Source organism: Nesoenas mayeri, assembly GCF_963082525.1.
Source record: "Nesoenas mayeri genome assembly, chromosome: 4".
NCBI classification, from domain to species: Eukaryota; Metazoa; Chordata; class Aves; order Columbiformes; family Columbidae; genus Nesoenas; species Nesoenas mayeri.
This window is the reverse complement of record NC_137540.1, coordinates 2,065,903-2,085,715: the sequence shown is the minus strand read 5'-3', so window position 1 is coordinate 2,085,715 and position 19,813 is coordinate 2,065,903. Positions and strand designations below refer to the sequence as shown.

At 38.3% G+C, this 19,813-nt stretch overlaps 1 protein-coding gene across 1 annotated transcript in view; it reads left to right on the top strand.

Moving 5' to 3' along the window:
- CCSER1 (coiled-coil serine rich protein 1) overlaps positions 1 to 14,894 on the top strand; it is a gene marked incomplete at its 3' end in the record, with an annotated part of 374,341 nt that extends 359,447 nt beyond the window's left edge. Inside the window, exon 9 of the mRNA XM_080343892.1 lies at positions 14,418 to 14,894. Coding sequence (XP_080200018.1) covers positions 14,418 to 14,894 — 477 coding nt within the window. The remainder of the gene's footprint in view (positions 1 to 14,417) is intronic.
- Between the last annotated feature and the right edge of the window lie 4,919 nt (positions 14,895 to 19,813).

Genomic DNA, 19,813 nt, shown 5'->3' with positions numbered 1-19,813 from the left:
GTTGTATTGTGGCACCTTCTCCATTGCAGCATCTGAGCTTCCACCGTAATGCAAAATGTGGGAGGTCAATGAGGATCTCTGCTTAAAAGCTCAAAAAGGTGCCTTTTAAGTGTATTCCTTAAAGCCTCAAACCTTCATCAAGAATCATGTAGGTATATGCTTGACTACAGAAACAGATCCACCAAGCAACTGCTCTTTTTAAGTAGGTAGCACAAATGTATACAAAAGACTTAAATCCTTGCTAAGCTATATTGTCAGGGATAAAATGTTCTGGAGGTGTTACAAGGGCTCTGTACAAACCAGAGTTTCACCTGAATGTCACAGCTAGAATTCAGCCGCTGTACAGCTCTATTTCACCATCTGCAATCATTTGTTTAAATTCAAAAACTCCTCCTAGAAATCTGTAAAGAAAGGTTTAACTATTAAAAAGGCTTTGTCTGGGTCGTTCTATCACCTGCTTGTGAGTAGTGTGGATAAGCAAAAACAATAGTATCTTCACTCTCAACATAGAAATATTGAAGTAATTCAAAGTTGTGAAAGTTTTGAAAAAGCGTTTTCAACATATGGAACAGAATATAGAAGTAATGGTTTATTTGTCCTATATTGAATAGCATGTCTGAGAATAACATTCAGGGTGCTATACAATAATCTCATACAGAATCTGTCACCTTTTAAAGATAAGAAAACACCTGCCACACCAGAACAGGTGGAATTGAAGTGTTGTGGTACAAGAGTGCATTAATAATTTCAGTATCTTTCTTGAAATAACAAAAGATGAAGCTTGGATTGGTTCTGTGTAAAAGCAAGTATCTTTTTCACCGAGTGAGAGGGAGAGAACTGTGTTTTCCTGGACTGGAATCTAGAAAACCTGAGTCAGTCCTGGAGTTGAAAGATAAAGAAATCATCAGTCCTTTGTTGGTCATTTGCCTATAAGCTTTTCTCCCTTGATTGACATAAGAATAATTGTATTGTAGGAAACAATTATTTTGCAAATATAATAGGCCCAGGCAGGATCTCTTGGCAAAGCATATTTTAATAACCATTTTGCAAGACTGGGTGTTCTACCTAAAGGTAGGCACACCTAATAGGACAAAAAGCCTCTGCTTATATCTCTCTAAAATCCCAGCTGCAATTTCCCTCCCTTGTTCCCCATTGGTTGGTACTTCAGGGTTTACAGACTATCCCGATGCGCACAATACCCTTCTTATCAATTTATTTAAGATATGGATTCCTGGTACTTTGACTATACTTCCCCCTAAATTTAACTTACCTATACAGTTATCGGTATGTATACAGGTGTCAGTATGTATTCCGGGAAGAGACTCTGTATTACCTTAAGGATTCATAGTCTGATGTCTCGGTCCTTCCCCCCAGCTGGGGTCAGGCACCAGGTCCTCAGTTATGTAAAAACAACAGTTCTTCATTAAATGTTCCTTACAGTATTAATATTTTTGAAATGATCATATAAAGGGGGGTCGTGCTTCATATTGGCTACCATAGCAGTGGGCATTTTATTTGGAATCATTTTCAAAAATGTGGTTCCTAAGAGAAATATTCTGCAGAGAGCCCCAGCTGATGTTCTGTGGAAGTTATACCCGGCTTTTTAGGCTATTCCCTAAATTGTAGACATCCCGTTGCTTCATGTTGGAGAAGGAAACAATAGCCACCACAGTTAAACATCAATATATCTGAATAGAGACGGCTGTTAAGTACAGCCCACTTCTGAAACAGGCTTTGGAGAATGCTGTATATTGGCTATAATGACAGGCAAAACATTGGACATCATTTTTTCTAATGCCACACCTTTATAAATTATATTCTCATATCTAATTTCCTTATCGTCCCTGGCAATTTGTAAGAACTGGAAATGACCTATAATTAGGAAACTCTACTAAGAATACCTAGTTAAATACCTAGTTAAATACCTAGTACAAGTGGAGAGTTACACAGATTTTTCTTTAATGTGTCTTTTTCTGATCTAGCCATTTGCCTGCTAAAAAAAGTCAAGCTGTTGTTGCTTTCTACTTGTAATAGCAATAAATGTTAAGAATGACGTGAAAATAGCTTAGCAAATGACAATGTATTTTTTCCCCCGAGAGAGTGAAATGAAGTATAATAGATATTGTTTATGGCCTTGTGGACCAGTTAGATTTAGTGTGCTTTTTACGTCGTGTCTACACCGGCTATATAAATAAAAAAATGGTCAGATGCAGCCAGTATATCATGTTAACATTTCTAGCAACATTATGGGAATAATTATGGGACATCTACATTTTGATGAGGCCATAGACACAAACCCGAATACATGCACGTATGTGTGTGGCTTAAGTCTGATGTGACCTGTTCTTATGTTTCTTGGGGGTGTTTGTGGGGTTTGTTTCATTTTTTTCAGGGCCTTTTTCATTTTCTTTCTGCTTTTTAATATCTATGCAAGTTCTTTCATTCTCTATATTCGTGAGATTTATTATAGGCAACATTGTTTGAAGAGTGTTAAATATTAAAAACTCTGTTGAAATAAATAGAAATATTTTCATTAAATAGGACCTTAAATAATCATTAATTTTTTTTTTTCTGTGTAAGTAGATAATAAATATAGAGAAAAGTTTCTATGTTTGCACTGTAGGTGTGATTTTATATTTTATTTTCCTTTATGTGGAAAAACAAGCCTGCTTGATCAGACTTTAAGCTGATATTGTGAGATTTAAATCCCAAATAAAGCGTAGGGCCTGTTCTAAGGTAAAATGAATTTTGTTAAAAAAAGATATTAGATGTCCTTGTCAGAGCTTTCAAGACACAATGGTTTGATATTAATGAGAACTCATAATGAGACATTTGGGTTACAGATTCCAGTAAATGATGCGTGTTGAACTTATAGCATAAGTTTTGTTAAATCCACCCCTAAGATTTGAAAGTAATGCTGCTCCATCCTGAAATGAAAGGTGTTAAGTGTGGACTGATTTTCAATGTAAAAAATTCCGTAGAGAAAGGAGAATGTACATTGGTCAAGCTTGCAGAAAGGGTATAAATCCCATTGTGATAATCTCCTCCTCTTCTGGCACCAGTGTTCACATTCTTTGGAGCTCGGGGCAGGAGCATTTCTCTGCAGCCTGGCACTCAAGCATATTCAGTGTTTTCTATTGGCATTATTCTACATATTGTCACTGTGACTGCTCGACAAATTGATTTTTGGCATAGAAACTGCTGTAAGTTGCTCTTCCTTGAAGCTGCACCTCCAGGAAAATAAGCAAGCGAAAAAGAGAAGGACAAGGAAGAGAAAGAGTGGAATTTTCTCAGAGCAGCAACATACAGCAAAATAAGAAACAACTGCTTGTGGTTTAAAGAAAAAAAAACAAAAGGGCTGTGGTCTGTGTTGCAGGTTTGGAGTAATTGGGTTTTGTGTCCTGTTTGTGTGTCCTCCTGAGGTTACCGGTGGCTCCGCATTCCATTGCTCAGCCAATTGTTGGCAAATGTCATCTCGGAACTACCCTGGCAGCAGTAAATTAGATACGTTAGGATGAATATGCTCAGTTATGCTCCAATGCCCAAGAAATACTTCATTCATCATTTTTACTCCTGATTGATATAGAAACGTTGGTGAATTGGGGTTTTCAGCGTTTCTGCTTCATATTCCTAATGAGGCGGATGCTTTTCCGGCAAGGACAACAGCATAGGTATGAATGGAATCAGTGTGCTTGAATTTATTCTAGGACAATCTGCTTAATCTCTGTTTCCACAGCCAAGGAAGGCTTTTACTTGGCGACCAGAGCAAGGAACTGCCAAACTAGTGGCTAAGAATCCTCTGGATCACAACAGGGATTGTTTGAGACACTGACGGGTGGATGACATGCACTAGCTGGATGCCTGGAGGCAGCAGAGTCAATATGAATTATAACTGTTTCCTTCAAGGTTTCTGAAGGTGAGAGGAGGGGTCTGCCAGTGGCTGAGGAGCAGAAATCCAGAGGTGAGAAAAGCAGCATATATTATATTTCCTCCTAAATAATGATCACCAAGGATGCGTTGTAAGCGTAGCCTACATAGCCTGCCTCGGATGTGCTCTTGGGGTATTTTGAGGACTTGTGTGTGCTTTATAGGCTTTTATGAGTTGGTGGATGTCAGTCAAATGTGAGGCTATCTTTCATCATTCCCCAGGGGGTGTGTGTACACGTTGGCCTCCTTCATGAATTTCAAACATTGCCTGTCTTTTATCTTTGAGTGCCTAGTGAACTGGAGTGTCTGCTATGTTGCCTTAGACAGCTTTGTTGTCTATGCGTGAAGTTTCGCTATCCTGCTTCTGGGGCTCTTGTGAGTTTTAAGCATGGTGCCCTTTTAGCTACATTGGCTGATTTTTTAGCCAATTTAAGTGTTCAAGCCTCTCATCCAATAGGCGGGTTCTTTGCATATATGTTACATTTAATGACTCTTTTTTTAGATAAATCACAGTTGTAACAAAGCACAGTTTTGGCTGATGAGGGAAAACACTAGGAACATTTGCAACACTACCACTCCAAGACAGAGGAGTTCAGCTTCATGAGGATTTGGGCTTATAGCAGAAAAGCCTGATGGTCGAGTCAGAGATCTCTCATGTTGAGAGTGGCTTGAGGACTATTTGTTCCTGGAGTGGCATGGGCTGCAAGCTGGTCAAAGGACTCACCTCCTAGAAAGATTGTGTTCCTTGCCAGATGTAGCTGTGAGCTCTTCTGCTTTTACTTAGCATCAGTGCAGTGGGTTAAGAGACTCCAGAGCTTCATCTTCAGTGATAGAGTGTTAATAGAAAGTAGAAAGGAAGTTGCTGACTTTGTGTGCATTGAATGTCCTGGCTTCATCCTGTTATGCCAATTTTTCCTCACCTGTGCTTTTACTCTAATCTCAGACTAGATAAACACCTTCACAGAATCAGAGTGGTTGAGGTTGGCAGGTCGTCTTGTCCGATTACCCTGCTCAGGCAAAATCCCAGAATGTCAGGGGTTGGAAGGGACCTGGAAAGCTCATCCAGTGCAATCCCCCCATGGAGCAGGAACACCCAGATGAGGTTACATAGGAAGGGGCCCAGGTGGGTTTTGAATGTCTCCAGAGAGCCCGTTGCCCAGGACTATGTCCAGATGGCTTTTGACAAGGTTTTCTATGGATGGAGACTCCAAAACCTCCCTTAGCACCATGTGCCAGCGCTCAGTTACCCTCACAGTGAAAAATTGTTTCCTGATGTCCAGAGGGAACCTCCCGTGTTTGCATTTTGCACCCGCCACCTCTGGTCCTGTCCCTGGGTACCACTGAAAAGAGCCTGGCTGCGTCCTCTTGCACCCTCCCTACAGGTGTTTATACACATCCATGAGATCCCCTGAGCCTTCTCTGTGCTCCGCAGTCCCAGCTCTCAGCCTTTCCATACTAGAGGGATGCTTTCATCACTTGATCCTTCGGGTCCTTTGTTGAACTTTCCCCAGTATGTCCATATCTTGCTTGCAGAAGTGGAGCCAGCGCCCCAGATGTGGCCTCACCCGCTCAAAACAGCACGTTAAAGCCAGTTGAAGTTTTCCTAGTGGATTCAATGAGACCATGATTTCACTGAAACCTTTCAGAATGTAGGAGTTCCATTGAAATGCTGTTTAATGAAATGGGATGGCAAACAGCAGAGGTTGCGTTGAACTGATGGTTCTGTCACAAGAAGCCTAAAACTCTGAACCATTTTAGCAGCTATTAAGCAACAACACTACATTAATTTAGAGCTGAAAAACTCAAGTGAGCAAATAATCTATTACTTTTTTGAAGTGAGAGACCCATAGGATGGGCTATAAAGAAAATGTAAACTCTTGGATTTAAAGAGAAAGGGTAAGCTGCAACAGGCAGTCGGTAAATGCTTCCCTATATGCATTATTACAGAAAGTTGCAGGTAGAATATGAACTAAATATTGCTAACCTTCCTTAGGCTAGACAAATGAATAGAAAATAACCACCAATAAGGTCTTTCAGTGTTTTTGCCAAACGTTTTGATGTTGGCTCACCTGGAAGGACAAAATAATAAACTGCAGCAGGAGTTTATTTATACTTCTGATCCATTTTGTTCGGTTTTGTTTCCTAAGTTTGTGTAATATAGTTTAGTCAAAGGAAATAACTCCAAACCAGCACTTTGTCCAAGAATTACCTGTTCCCCAATGTCTTAGACAGCGGTTCCCTCTGCTCCTTAGAGACACTGTGTCTCCCAGCATGTTTTAGCTGCAGTTTTGCCAGCAGATATTGCTTATTTCCTCTTCTTCAAATACTGATTTAGGATTTGTTACCAGAATATAGCAACATTTCCACCTGGATCTCATTGTTAGAAAAATGTTTTAGTGGATTATGAAGAAATGAAATACCTTCTGCATTACTTGAAGCGTTTTAAGTTATGCTTTGATTCTACTCCTTTTTTTTTGGATTACATGGTTTCACCAAGAGAAATCTATGGCTTCCACTGTAGAGAAGGTCAGATAAGATGATTATAATGTTTTTTTGCTGGCCTTAAAGTACCTGAAATATATGAAATAGTTTTACCTTGTTAGAGTTGACTTTCCTGAACACTAAGTAGTGCGTCTTGTAATGAACACCATGAAACCCTAGCTGCTTTAAAGAGACCTGAACTGAATGAACTCACATAGAGGTGCAGTAAAGTTGCTATGAAATATTTTTCTGCCTTTGTGTAAGCCACTAGCATAGGTGGGAAGTGGTTATTTTGTGTACTTACCTATGTGAAACTTGGTTTGTTTGAAATTACACAGTAAGGGGAAATCACTGCCAACTATACACAATTTTGAAATTATAGGAGATAGCTTTCTGGCCTCTTTTACAACGTGAGGGAAATTATGTCATTCAGCTACAGACACTGTTTCAATAGAGCAACATGAGATATATGTATATAATATATATCGTATCACATAGCACATATCCATGTACGTCAGTTATATGGGCTCCTTATAGGGGTCACATTTCCTCTATGACTTTTACACCTCTTGGTTGTAAGTCCCCTTCTTCTCCCTGACAAGCTTTTCTCCCTGGAAGTGTATTTGACAGTGACAGAGAACAGAATTTATACACATCAATTCCACACTGACAAAGCCAATACATTCTTCTGGTTTAACAGGAAAAAAAGTAAACTTATTCCCTTTTCCAAGAGAATCCTATTTGTTCTTTCCCTGTTTCTAAGATTGTCAACACCTAAAAAAACCCAGACATGGAATGATTCATTCAGCATGGATTTGTAGCCGTCATAGATAGTAAGATCTTTGAAGAAAATATTTTAAGGGAAAATGTTCTATTATGAATGAAATCTGATTCACTGAGCATCATCCTGTGGTGCAAAGTTCATACAATTTTCTGAGTGAATCCTACAGCAGGGAGTTGGTATCTTTCTAGAATTGTAATGCTTCATCCCATCAGAGGACTCGAAACTACTTCTGCTTGTTGTTGAACACACCGAACATGACCAGTGAATGGTAGAAATTGATTGTAGGTATGTTATAATGACTATAATGACTATTTTCTTTTCCTCTTCGAGGCTGTCTTGGTCTCATAATCTTGTCATAAAAATACAGTCAAGCCAATTAAAGGGCAAATAGGATTTCTTTGCTTGTCACAGGGATGAAATTTGCCCTTTTTGGTAGTCTTTCAAGTTCTCCTTTGCAGACTGGCTATTGAGCTGGGGGATGGTGTCACTGATTAATGTGACAGGAGCGGAATGTCATTTACCAGCGTTTGCAATTTCTCCTGCTATTCTTGGAAGTTCAGCCCTCATTGCTTTAAAAAGTAAGGATGCTAATTTGTGAAACTCAGTTTAATTGAAGGATTTTGTATTGCTTTTAAAGAATGTAATGTAAAAATCTGAGTGTTGTCTAGGTACAAGCCAGCTGGGGTTTCGTTTGGGTTTTTTTAGGGAAGAGGAAAGAGTGCGTTTTTCAGAAGGCACATATTCATTAGAAATCCGATTTGTGACATTCCCTAATTGAAAGTGAGAGAAGAAAGCCCTGAGCTTAAGAATATATTATTATTTTCTTCACAGAAGGCAATAAAAGTATAGAGACGTAATAGAGATTTGAGTTCCTGTGTGTCTAGCTGATAAAACAGAAGTTTCATATGCCAAAGTATTTAAGATTCTCATCCTAAACACAACAGCAATACATCTGTAAGCACAATGTCTAATGCTTTCCTCCACTCTTTAAATGAGAATTTATAAGCAATTAATGTGAAAACTATATTTTTACCTTCTTCTCCTAAACGTATGTCTCAGATATAGAGCTATATGATAAATAGACAATTGAATGTTGCATATTTCAATCTTTTTGAAACTACTACTTCTAAGACAACTGTGTCCAGGTATTTTAATCTTACTGAATTACATAGTCCCATGAATTTCATTTTACATACTGAATTTGCGGTACTATGGGAAATCATGTTAAGTGACATTAGAGTAGGAAAATAAATAGCTATATAATTAGAAACTTGGTAAAACCTAAACATGTATATAACAGGAGTTAGCTGTAAAAGGTAATTGTCACCTACAAGTCAGTTTTAATTCAGATGATCTACAGATATGATAATCAGGTTTTGGTGAGCACATATGAGGCCTGAGGCTAGAAATGGACTTCACAGCTTTCAGACAGCTGGTCGTCAGAAAAATAGATAAGGCCCAAGGTGGAGACGTTTGAACAACTTAATATGTCTACATGGCACATCAAATGCTGTACAGAAATACTGGCTTGGCTTGCGAAGCCAGAACACCTGTGTGAGCACAGCAATAATTGTCAGCAGAGCAACACATGCTTTCAGAAGGGCTAATTAGCACTTGTGCGGTTTTCCTGCTTGTCATTGCAGAGCAAGCTCCATCCATGTCGTAGTCCACTGCTCACACCGCACCAACTGTGGGCTTCTGGAGCCACCCTGGTGTTGGCATGGATCTTGCTTCTCCGTTTTCTATCAGTTCATTTTGCATCAGTTTTGCAAATGAGGACCTTAAGTGTAGACACCTATGAGTTTCTACATGACTGTAGCTAAAAGCATGGTACAAGTGGCCCTTAATTCTGGTGTTGCACAGAGATGGTGAGACCCAGAGTGCTGGGTCCACATGGGGCATATCCAGTCCCTCGAATGGAGCCTAGAAGGTCCATGAGCAAGTCTGAGTTGGGTGTCTTATTCTAGACTTTGCTGCCCGCAACAAAGGGTGGAGTCTGGGTATAACAAGAGCTTAATGCAGATGTTTTTCTTATCATTGGCTGCAATAGCTGTGGCTCCCTGAAGAAGTTGAGGGGATAGGAGGCATCAAGAGATCCAGAGATGTTATGAGACCTGGGGTAAGCTGGAGAGCTGGTCTTTGCTAAATGCAGGATAGTTCCAAGATGAGGGATTTAACAGATTTTTAAAATGGGGGTAAAAGTCTATTGCGTCTTTCTTAGCATTTTGTTCACAGATTCAAACTCAGCGAAGTCCATCTGGTAAAAGTTACTTTTTCTGGATTGACTTTCTGTTCTTGGGGAAGTCTTAGATATGGACTAAGTAAAATGAGATTTGTGATCTGACACGGTATGTCCTGCTGTTGTGTAGTCATATCACTGAAAGAGCCACACTCCTTAGTACCTTTTCTTTTTCATTACAGTTTTCATAGTTATTTAGAATTTTAAGCCATAAGGTATAACAAGGCGTACTCAATATAATCGAAATGAATTTTGTAGTATTTTTGAAGACTATGACTAACACTGGTGAACAGCTCCCAAGTTGCAGATGTTTAATTTGGAAGACATTGTAAACAGCTATAAAATGCAAAATTATCTATCAGCTTTACTAATGAGAAGAATCTTCTAGTTAACCCTTGAAATGTGGTATTGAGAATGCAGAGTCGTGATTTTACTGCAAGTTACTAGAGATTAATGGGAAATTCTTCACTGTTTTCTTCCTACTTTATAAAACAGCATTGCATTCTTTTACAGCTTGTTGCCTTAACTGCACATTATTACTTACATAATTGAGTTTTTTTGCAGATAATTCTGTGCTGTGAGAAGATAAATAACTTATTTAAGCCCTCTGTGGGTTACTTATCACACTGTATCGCCACTGCCATCAAATCCTTTTAGGACATGAGCTCGCTACTCTAGTTCACTTATATCAACTGGCCTGTTGATTAAAAGGGCATTACGGGGAAGAAGCACTCATTTCAGCATGTCATAATTTTTGCTTTCAGTAGGTAAATAAAGAGGTTGAAAGGCAGGAAGAGAAACTTTTCTGATGTATGTTGACTGCATTCATTTAGTAAGGGATGACAGCAGAGCTTGCAAAATGGATCAGCGGCTGGTTTCCTGCCCACAACCCATTGCGACTGGTCCATGCCTTATTTTGCCATGCTGGGCTTTATTTCTTTCATGTGTCGCCTGTTGCCAGAAGGCAGCGGCAGTTAATCAATAGGTGCAGATCTGGGTTGTAAAAGCTGCTCTCACAGTGCAGGTGCTACTGAGATCAATGAGAGCGAGTGGTTTTTAAGAGACGTGAATGAAGAACAATTACCTGCTACAGCTAAATTACGTTTTGTATTGGAGCATCTCGAAGCTGGAAGCTAGCAAGCACAAAAGCAAGGAGGCGTAGAAATTAGGGAGCTGACGCAGTGACAGATGTGGGATGCCAAAGTACTGACTTAACTTGTATTTTGGTAAATTAGATTTGCACTTATATAAACTGTCAGAACCGTGAAATGCGTCTGAGGGGATATAAATTCAAAAGCATGATGCAGGGCCTCATCGTTTCCATCTTTCGAAGAAATATAGTGCTGTACCACCTTCTTTTGTGTCCAGAGTTCTTTATGTTGCTTTATATTTGATTAATTTAATTTAATTTAATTAACTCCTGCAAACAGAGGAGGTTCTGCAGAAGGCGCTGCAGTCCAGCTGAGGCCCGACGAGGGCCAAGCGAGCTTTACTGAGCTATATAGTCGATATTACATTGGAGAACACGTTACTTGCAAATACAAAATAATTATGTATTAGAATGCAGAAAGTCTTCAGGTTTTTGTCAGAATGATAACTCTAGACTATGCTTCCATTAACAGCTCCGAAAGCAGAAACATTTTGGGGTGGTAAAATCTTGTTCTTCAAATACACTGTCGCTGGTTGCTTGTGAGCGTGCACTGGGTACACTGGCGAGAGAATATTTAGTTTGGTTTTATTCTCTATGCCTGCTGTCAGAATGATGTATTTAAGAAAGTTGCTCTACTTGGAAGAATTACATTACAGGCATCTAAGACTTCCAGCTGCCTCTGGGCACAGGCATCTTAAAAACCTGCACCCTTTTTGGGGTGTTTTTATAATTCATATCTTTTTCTGTCATTTAAGATCAGTACTTTATCACAAGAGAGTCGGCAACAATATCCATTTTGGAATGTCCTGCAGCAGTATTGTCTTGTCATTAACACTTGTCATGTTTCACTCATTGGCTTTGAAAATGGAAAATGATGAATGGCTGCAGTGTTTTTTAATAACATGACTCATTCTGGAGCTTTCTATAAGAGTAGTCAGTTTTCATTACTTTAAAGTGGGTCATTGAGAGGTTTTTGAGTTTTTTTTATTAACACAAGAAAATGTTGCCAGAATAACAGTCACCAAGAGGAACTCTTAAAAAAATGTATGGAAAAAAAGATTTTAAGAATATTAAGTTCCCTTTTTTTTCGATTTGATCTTAGTGTATTTAGCACCAGTGTGGAGTAATCAAACCTAAAGTATTTGGATCTTTCTCGTATTCGTGTACCTGTGGTCGTGATGCAAACGTATACAAATTTTACAGCCAATCAGATTTTAATAGAAATCTCTTTTATTTATTTATTTATTGGGAAGAGACTCAAGCAAGAGTACACACACTTTGTGGTTGCATTTAATCTGATCGGGAAATTAAAATCCAGATGTTTTTCTTAAATTTTGAGAGATTTGAAATAACAAAGGGGGCTTCCTCTCCCGCCTTCCTCTCCCGCCTTCCTCTCCCGCCTTCCTCTCCCGCCTTCCTCTCCCGCCTTCTTATTCTGACCAGGAAAACTCAGTTGGACTACATTCTTTCAAGCTAGACTATCTGAATTCAGTAAATAACAGCATATAATTCTTTTCAATTCTTTGTGTTGTGATATTCATTAAAATGTTTGAATGATAGCAAAATATAACTTGCATGGAATTCAAAGCAGCATTGGCGTTTTTATTGACAATATTTTGGGAGGAGAGTAATGTCATTTGAGGAGGGGGGAAGGGAGAGGATTTCTTGTTGATTTTGACTCCTATCTGGCCACTGTTCTCTCTTTTCCTGATTAGAAGCTATTTTTCAGTAGTTTGTCATAGACAATAATGATAGTGTTGCTTTTTGGCAGTGTTTCTATTAAAATCTCTGTTCATTTCATGTCTAACTATGCATCTGATAGAACAAGTTTGCCTTTCCTTGTTAACCACCTGTGTCTTATTGCCAGAGATACAGTCAAACCAATGTCTTAGAATACTGATGGCACAATCTAAATTTATGTTTTAAAATCTAAGTAAATGAACTCTTAATTTGTCACCATTTGTGTAATTCTTTAATACAAGGGGAATTTCAGCACGTTCTAGCTTCACAAAGCTAAAAATTTCCCTCACCGCATATGTATTAATAAATATTTGATACATACACACACACTGTCTCTCCCCATTGGCCAACAAGAAGAATTAAATACTTTGGAGACCTACAAACCCAGCATGTATTTTCTAAAATTGTAATATTTCATGTAAAATATCACCTTGGTAATGAAGAGGAAATAAACACCAGAGTGCCAAATATTCAAAATAGAGCATTTCATCAAGATCAAGTTAAAAAAAAACGATATAAAAAGGTTCTTAATAGCTGGACTTCACACTGAGCAGTGTATACACCATGGAAAGGTGTTTTCATTAAAACAAGTATATACTGATCAGAATGCAGGATCAGTGTCTATTTTTGTGAGTGTTGGCAGGAGGTTATGATTCATCTTAAATATATGATAATGTTTTCCATCAGTTTAACATCCATTCGCAGGCAAAAATTTGAGGCGAATAAGCAAACTATAAGCACATAGAAGAAAATGAGATGAACAAGACCCAACATGGATTACGAATCAAATCAATTGCCAAACCAATCTAATTTCATTCAACAGCATAGTAACAGGCCTTCTGGTGAGAAGAAAAGCTGGAGATGTCAGATTTCTTGCTTTTAGTAAGGCTTGTGATACTGTTTTATAAACATACTGTGCAGACTGAATTAAACAAATAGAGAGTAAATTGGAAAACTGGTCTTGGAAATTACTTACTAATGGCCCAATGTTAAAAGAGAAGGTTTTTTAGTTGTTTTTTAGTTTTTTAGTGTTCAATACTATTCATTTTCTGTCTGGATGATGGACTAGAGAATATTCTTATTAAATTTGCAGCTTGCATGAAGTGGGGCAGATGGAAAAAATGCTAATTGTCTTGATACATTAGACGAAAGATCGGCAGAGAAATGATGAAATTCAACAGCGGCAAATGAGGAATTGTGTCTTTGTGACACTAAAGAGCTGAACAACTTAGTCATATTTTTGTAGAACTTCAGACTATTGTGGACAAGCAGATGAGCATGAGTGAAAATGTCATGCTGTTGCAAAATCAAATTGCTAACTTCGTACTGGAGGGAATTAAAAAGAAGCAGGTGAAGAAGTGCGACAGGGGATTGTCTTAAGTACTATTCTCTTGGGTCACCTCCTTCAGGAGCTTGGCATGTACAGATAAATTCCCCTTATTTAAACAAATACAAATGCATCTATACTCACACAGCATCAAAATGCTGGAATCCTTCTTAATTTGTATTATTTGTAGGCAGCTGAAATAAAACTACTGCTCTGCTCTGGTAGAGATTTTGGCTTGTATTTAAGTGTAAGTGCACAACAGAACACCTAGATCCAAGAGACAATGAAAACTGAGCACGTTCTGAGCTTAACTGAGGCATGAAGATATTCATTACAGAGATTTTTTTACATTTTCTAAGTATTGAAGAGTTTTAAGAGTTGAACTCAATGCAATCAAAATTCTTGACTTGTCATCATGTGAAATGCTTTTGAAAATCTGTTTACAATTCATAGAACCTTTTTATCCATTTATTATGTTCTGAAAAAAATCTCCTTTGATTTAAACTATTTTTCTTAAGAAAATGCCCAAATCATTACCTATAATAAGCATTTTTCTATATTACCTTTGTTAAATATGACTGAACAATATTTCTGTTTTATTCTAGCAGTGCTTTGGGAGTTATACCAGCACTTGAGATTAATCTTTTATTTTAATCTGCCAGCCTCATGTGCTGTACATCTGTAGCAAGAAGCAGTTTAAATATTTTACGCTGTTTTTCCTACTCTGTTTTATTACTGATACTTTTGGTTTTTCCCTTTGTTTCCCCAGGCTACATATCCAAACAGAACGGTGAGCCAAAATCTCAGCACAAGGGACAGAAAGTCAGCACATACTCCCACCGAGGACCCTTTTAGATACTCATCGGGCAACCAAGCCTACGAAAGCAAGAGCTGCCAGCTGTCTGATTTGTGTCTGAGCAAGCTCCTCAAAGAGGAGGAGATTGTGGAAGTCATCAAGCATACGAGAGGCACCTACGAACCCCTCTCTTCGGAGGTCGCCCAGAACGGTTTGGCCACCACGGCGCCGAGCGCAGCGAAGCCGGCGCCCAAGGTAGACATCTACCCAATGTTCTCAGGAGCTCCAAAAGCCCAAGCTGTCCCTCGGCAGCACACGGCGTTCACGGGGAGACTCGGGCAGCCACCCAGGGGACCCATCTCTTTACACATGTACAGCAGGAAAAACGTTTTCCTCCACCACAACTTACACACAGCGGAGCTGCAGACTTTAGGCCAACAAGATGGGTGAAGCAATGCTTGTGTTCTTGCCATGGAGAGCTGGTTGAAGAGGAACATAAGCTCAGGCTTCGTTTTTTATCTGCTGCTACTTTCACGTGGAAAAAAAAATAAAGTAAAAAATGAATGTTGTCTGTAGGTTCTATACTTTCCTATCTGGGACTGTGGCAAAAGGATGAACTAGATTGTTAACAAACTAGATTGGTTTGTCATGTGAAAGTCACCATGGGTATAATAAAGGGGACCATTTGGCTGGCATTGCTAGTCCAGTATTGGCTAAATAGATCTATTTTTTTTCTCTATAAGCCTTTATCATTCCCTGAAGGTCTAGAAGGTGGTCTTAAATAATATTGTGTATGTTTGATAATGTTACTGTTAAAGTAGACGTGAGGAATGAATAGATAAGTAATTAGTAAACCCTCTGGAATTTTATAGAAACTAGGGAAATAAGGAGTCGGAAATCTTTGAGGACCCTCTTTTTACTCTTCTTTTTTTTCAAACCAGTGCAATTTACTCACTCGTAGCAGTGTGTTCTGCTTCCTACTCTAAGTGTTTTACAGATGCCTCATGCCACAGGTAGAGGAAGTGACTAATTTTCCTCTGACATCAAGGTTATAAGTGCTCACAAGGTATTTAAATCAGTAATTGGGTCCCAAATTGAGGAGGTCAGCTTGGTTCCTCAACCTTCCCTTCCCTTTTCCCACCTTTATTTAACTACATTTGTTCGAGTGGTTTCATTCAATGAGAACACGTCAAGTTGTGGTGATTGTGCTTTCCAGGCGCTGGATCGCTCACAACACAGTGTGATATTCTGTGCTAAGTAATGCATCATAGAATTTCCTTTCACTTCACAAACTGAAAATGGGCAAAAGAGAAATTGTCTCATTACCCAGTCCAAATTACCTGTGTAAGTCATCATTTCTCCAGATCATCTGCTCTTAATGATCTGGTTTATACCAACTCGGTGGGTTTGCTGATCTTGACTAGTGAGATGAACCTGATGCTAATGAAATCATCTGATCACACCATGGAACTTGGAGACTTGTCAGTAACAAAAGGTCCTGTTTTCCCCTTTCAGAGGGCTTGGGAACAGGCTTCTCAAGGTATTCTAAACATGTGGCATATACTAAACAGGACACTTAGTTTACAGCCTCTCTGATGGAGGGTAATGTATTTGAATGATAATAGGAAATATAGTTGGTTTAGAAATAATCTGGCACGTTTAAATATGTTTGAAGCAGATCTGAGACAAGTCACCTCTCTCTTTAACTGGTAATTAATAGCGAAAGACAAGGGTGCAGCACTTTCTCACGCAAAGAAACAAACCAGTGTTACTTGACTGAATGAAAAATGAATCATCTGTAGCCACTAAAAATGCTGCAACTCATAACAGGTAAGTCATATAGTGCATATAAAATGAATTAATGATACAAATTTTAACTAGTGTTAAATACATCTGTGTAACTACTTAATATTCAGGTTAATACAAGGATTGGTTAGATTAAAAAGAAAATCAGACCATGAGCTTGGCAGATATTCTCCAAAGCCATTTCAGCACCTTAAACTTTCAATATCCTGTTTATTGAGGATTTTAATTTGGTTAGAGCAAATTTTATGGCATTATCTGATGTTGAAGAGAGCAGGTTTTGTCTGAATATTCTGCAGTGGTGATTTTTGGCCTCCAGAGCCGGTTACATAAGAATCAAGAGATACGTTTGCCAAACATCTTGGTGTTTGCATGCACGTCGCTACTGCCAAAACAGAATATGCAGAAATTGCAAACACAGCTTGATGGAATGAAGTCGGGGTGTTCAAGACTCCCAGTCCTGCATTAAAACTCAGAGTTTAAAGTCTACCAAAAAAAGCAAAGAATAGTAGTAAGAGAATTTCACTACTCAGAATCGTGTTTTGATCTGAGCAATGTCCTAAGGTTATGGTAGATTGCAAGGACAATTGGTTCTTGTTAACAAGACATTTCAGTCTTGCTCATCTCAAGAGTTGATGTATGCAATTGCATTTCAGATCTGTAAATAAATTAATGTACACTGTAATCAATGATTTTTTTTTCCAGGATACAAATGCACTATACTACATATAAAAAAAATACAAACCCAAAAAAACCTCTTCCATTTTAACTGTATTATAACATTTTAACAATGCACTGTGTCTATAGTTGGGTTTTTTTCCTGGAAAAAATGGACTTTTGGATTACATTTTATTAAAAAAAAAAAATCCATCAATGCATTTGAAAAAGAACATTTTAAATGCTACTATTTTCTTGAAGAATCTTTTATAAAGCTGAAACAAAAAAAAAAGAAATAACTGGAGAAAACACTTCAATTAAAGTGAGGGATATTTTTAAAGTGTCATCTTGAAGCTGTTTTGTATCAGTATTTTCAGCACTGTTATCTGTAATACTAAGTGTAAATCTCACCCCGAGAAGGGTATTGGCCACATGTTAATGTACAGTACAGCAGTAACTGTAAAACAGAGGTCCTTTGATCCTCTTGTGTATATAGTAAATCATAAAGCAACAGCATGTGGACATTCTTTCAGCAGATCGATTCCTTTGTACTAAAAATCTCTAGTTTTTTAAGAGTTCCATGTATAAAACGATTTATACATTTCTCCAAGGCTGTACATATCCAAAGACATGACACCAGTGGGAAAAGGCACTTCTTATTTTTTCCATGATGTACCTTTTTTTCCCTGTTTTTATATGTTACTGTATAACAACTCTGATATTTCTACTGAAAATTGCTTCTTGTTGCTTGCATATCTTTTGGGTCGATGGGGGGCATTTTAAGGAGGAGGAAATCCCCAAAGAAAAGCTGTTTCCATTTGTAGCAGTGTCCCATTTTATCAAAAGAAACATTAGATCCATGCCCTAAATATTTTTTAGTAATTTAATAGAACCACACCTGCAATGTTATATCATCTCTAGACTTATCTTTCCCTTACTAGAGTGCTTTTACATAATGTATTTAGGCTATTTAGCAGCATCCCAAAGCATCCTACAACATAAATTTCTGCTACCTTTTAAAGATAGGTCAATGGTCTATATATAAAATGAAACAGCTGGATAGTTTCCTTTTGGTTATTAATCCAGACTCATACATTTATTACTTTTCATCCCAAAATACACACATCCACAGAAATTAAGGGCTTTCCTTATGTGTCTTATTTTCTGGAAATTTTGAAATATATCCAGTTTAAGATGTTTGTGTGAGGTTTGCGGAAGCATTTGAGAGGTTACCATGAGACATTCATGTTTGTCCTACAAGTTGATGGCAATCACTGCATAAAAATGAAGGGGTTTTTCCCTTTCCTAAAGGCTGGTTTGGGAGCAGCGATTTTTCTCTGTGCTAAATGGTTCAGTTTAAAGTGTTAAATACACAATATACTCTGTGAACTAATAAGAATCAGTACAAATCTTTATGAATCAGTACTGTAGTTTATAGGATATAACATGGTGCCATGTCTCCACCGGTTTGGTTAGTACACCCTTGATTTCAGGTAGACTAAGGTAAATCACCCGATGAATGGGCTTGTGGCCTTCAAGTCTCAGTTTATGAATAGGAAATTTCTGAAGTCAGAAATCTTTACAGAAAAGACAAAATATATGACCTAGCAAAAACGTCACATCACAATCTATAGCGAATGTACTTCTTTTTTTTCTCCTTCACGTTCAAAAGCAAAATAATCCCTGCAAAATTCTTCAACATCTGCATAGGTCAGAAATGAAGTCCAGTAGAGCAACAGTGACCTCTAACAGAACTTTGAAATAGATACCTTGAGCAAAAAACCCAGAGGAGCCTTCTTATAGGTATTTGTAATTGTTTGAAAGCGTAAGTCCTGTATCTGAGCATGTTAACAAAATACATCCTATGGCTTCTTTTCTTCCACTCTCTCTACTGATGGTTTTTGTCTGAAGGAGAATTTGCTGCTTGAAGCTTCTTCCAGATGAGGTGGCAGCACAGAGTGAGAAAGCACGGTGAAAATACTGGTGGAATTCTTCTCCCAGCTTCATTTCCAGGAGGTATTTTGGTGTTCTCCAGTCAGCAAGAAGTTGACAGACATCCCTCAGGAGAAGAACATGTTCAAATCATGCGGGCTGTGCCCGCCTTTGAACAGAGTTTACCCTCACGTATCCTATGCTAGACACTTTTAAGATCATTCAGAAATTTCGACAGCTGCAGAACGCTATCTCGCTGACATTTTTTAAAAGATAAAAATGCCGTGTGCTGGTTTTAACCTAGTAAACTCTTTCTGTCTGGATTGTGCTGCCTCTGAACACCTTGTGCGAGTGTATCCACTCTGATGCATATGATACTACCTCCTTATCATATAAAATATAGCACCGATCCGTTCTCTCTGAGAGGCCTGAGATTTGCAGTCTAGGGCACCTACCTGGATTTCATTATCTTCTTCTTTAAGGATCTTCTGTTGTTGCAAAGTTGATGATAAACGAACTTATTGAAATATTTTGTGCTTATTAATTTTTTTAAAAATATACCTAAAATATCTCTCTGTATCTAAAGAAGAAAAAAGTACTTTTACCAGCATAAATTTCCTATAAATCTGAGATTCCCTGTAACCACAGCTGTCACTTGCATTTTGTTCAGCCGTGAAGTATTTTTGGACTTGCTGGTTTTGTTGCCTTCATTACCAGCAAATCATTACCCTAGGAATGGGGTGTTTTCCTCTCAGTCCTATAGTTGAAACACATAGGGAGGACTTTTGAGGATTTCTGCAGGATAATCCTTGTCCTAGGAAAGCAGGGCAACAATAAACTTGCTTTAAGGTCTCTGATCCCTGAGGATGGAAAACCTGTTCAGGTCAATCTTAACTATGAAAGGTTTGGGAGACTCTGATGGGTGGAGCAAGTGTCATATCTATTGGTTTTCCAAATGCACGTAGAGGTTATAGAGC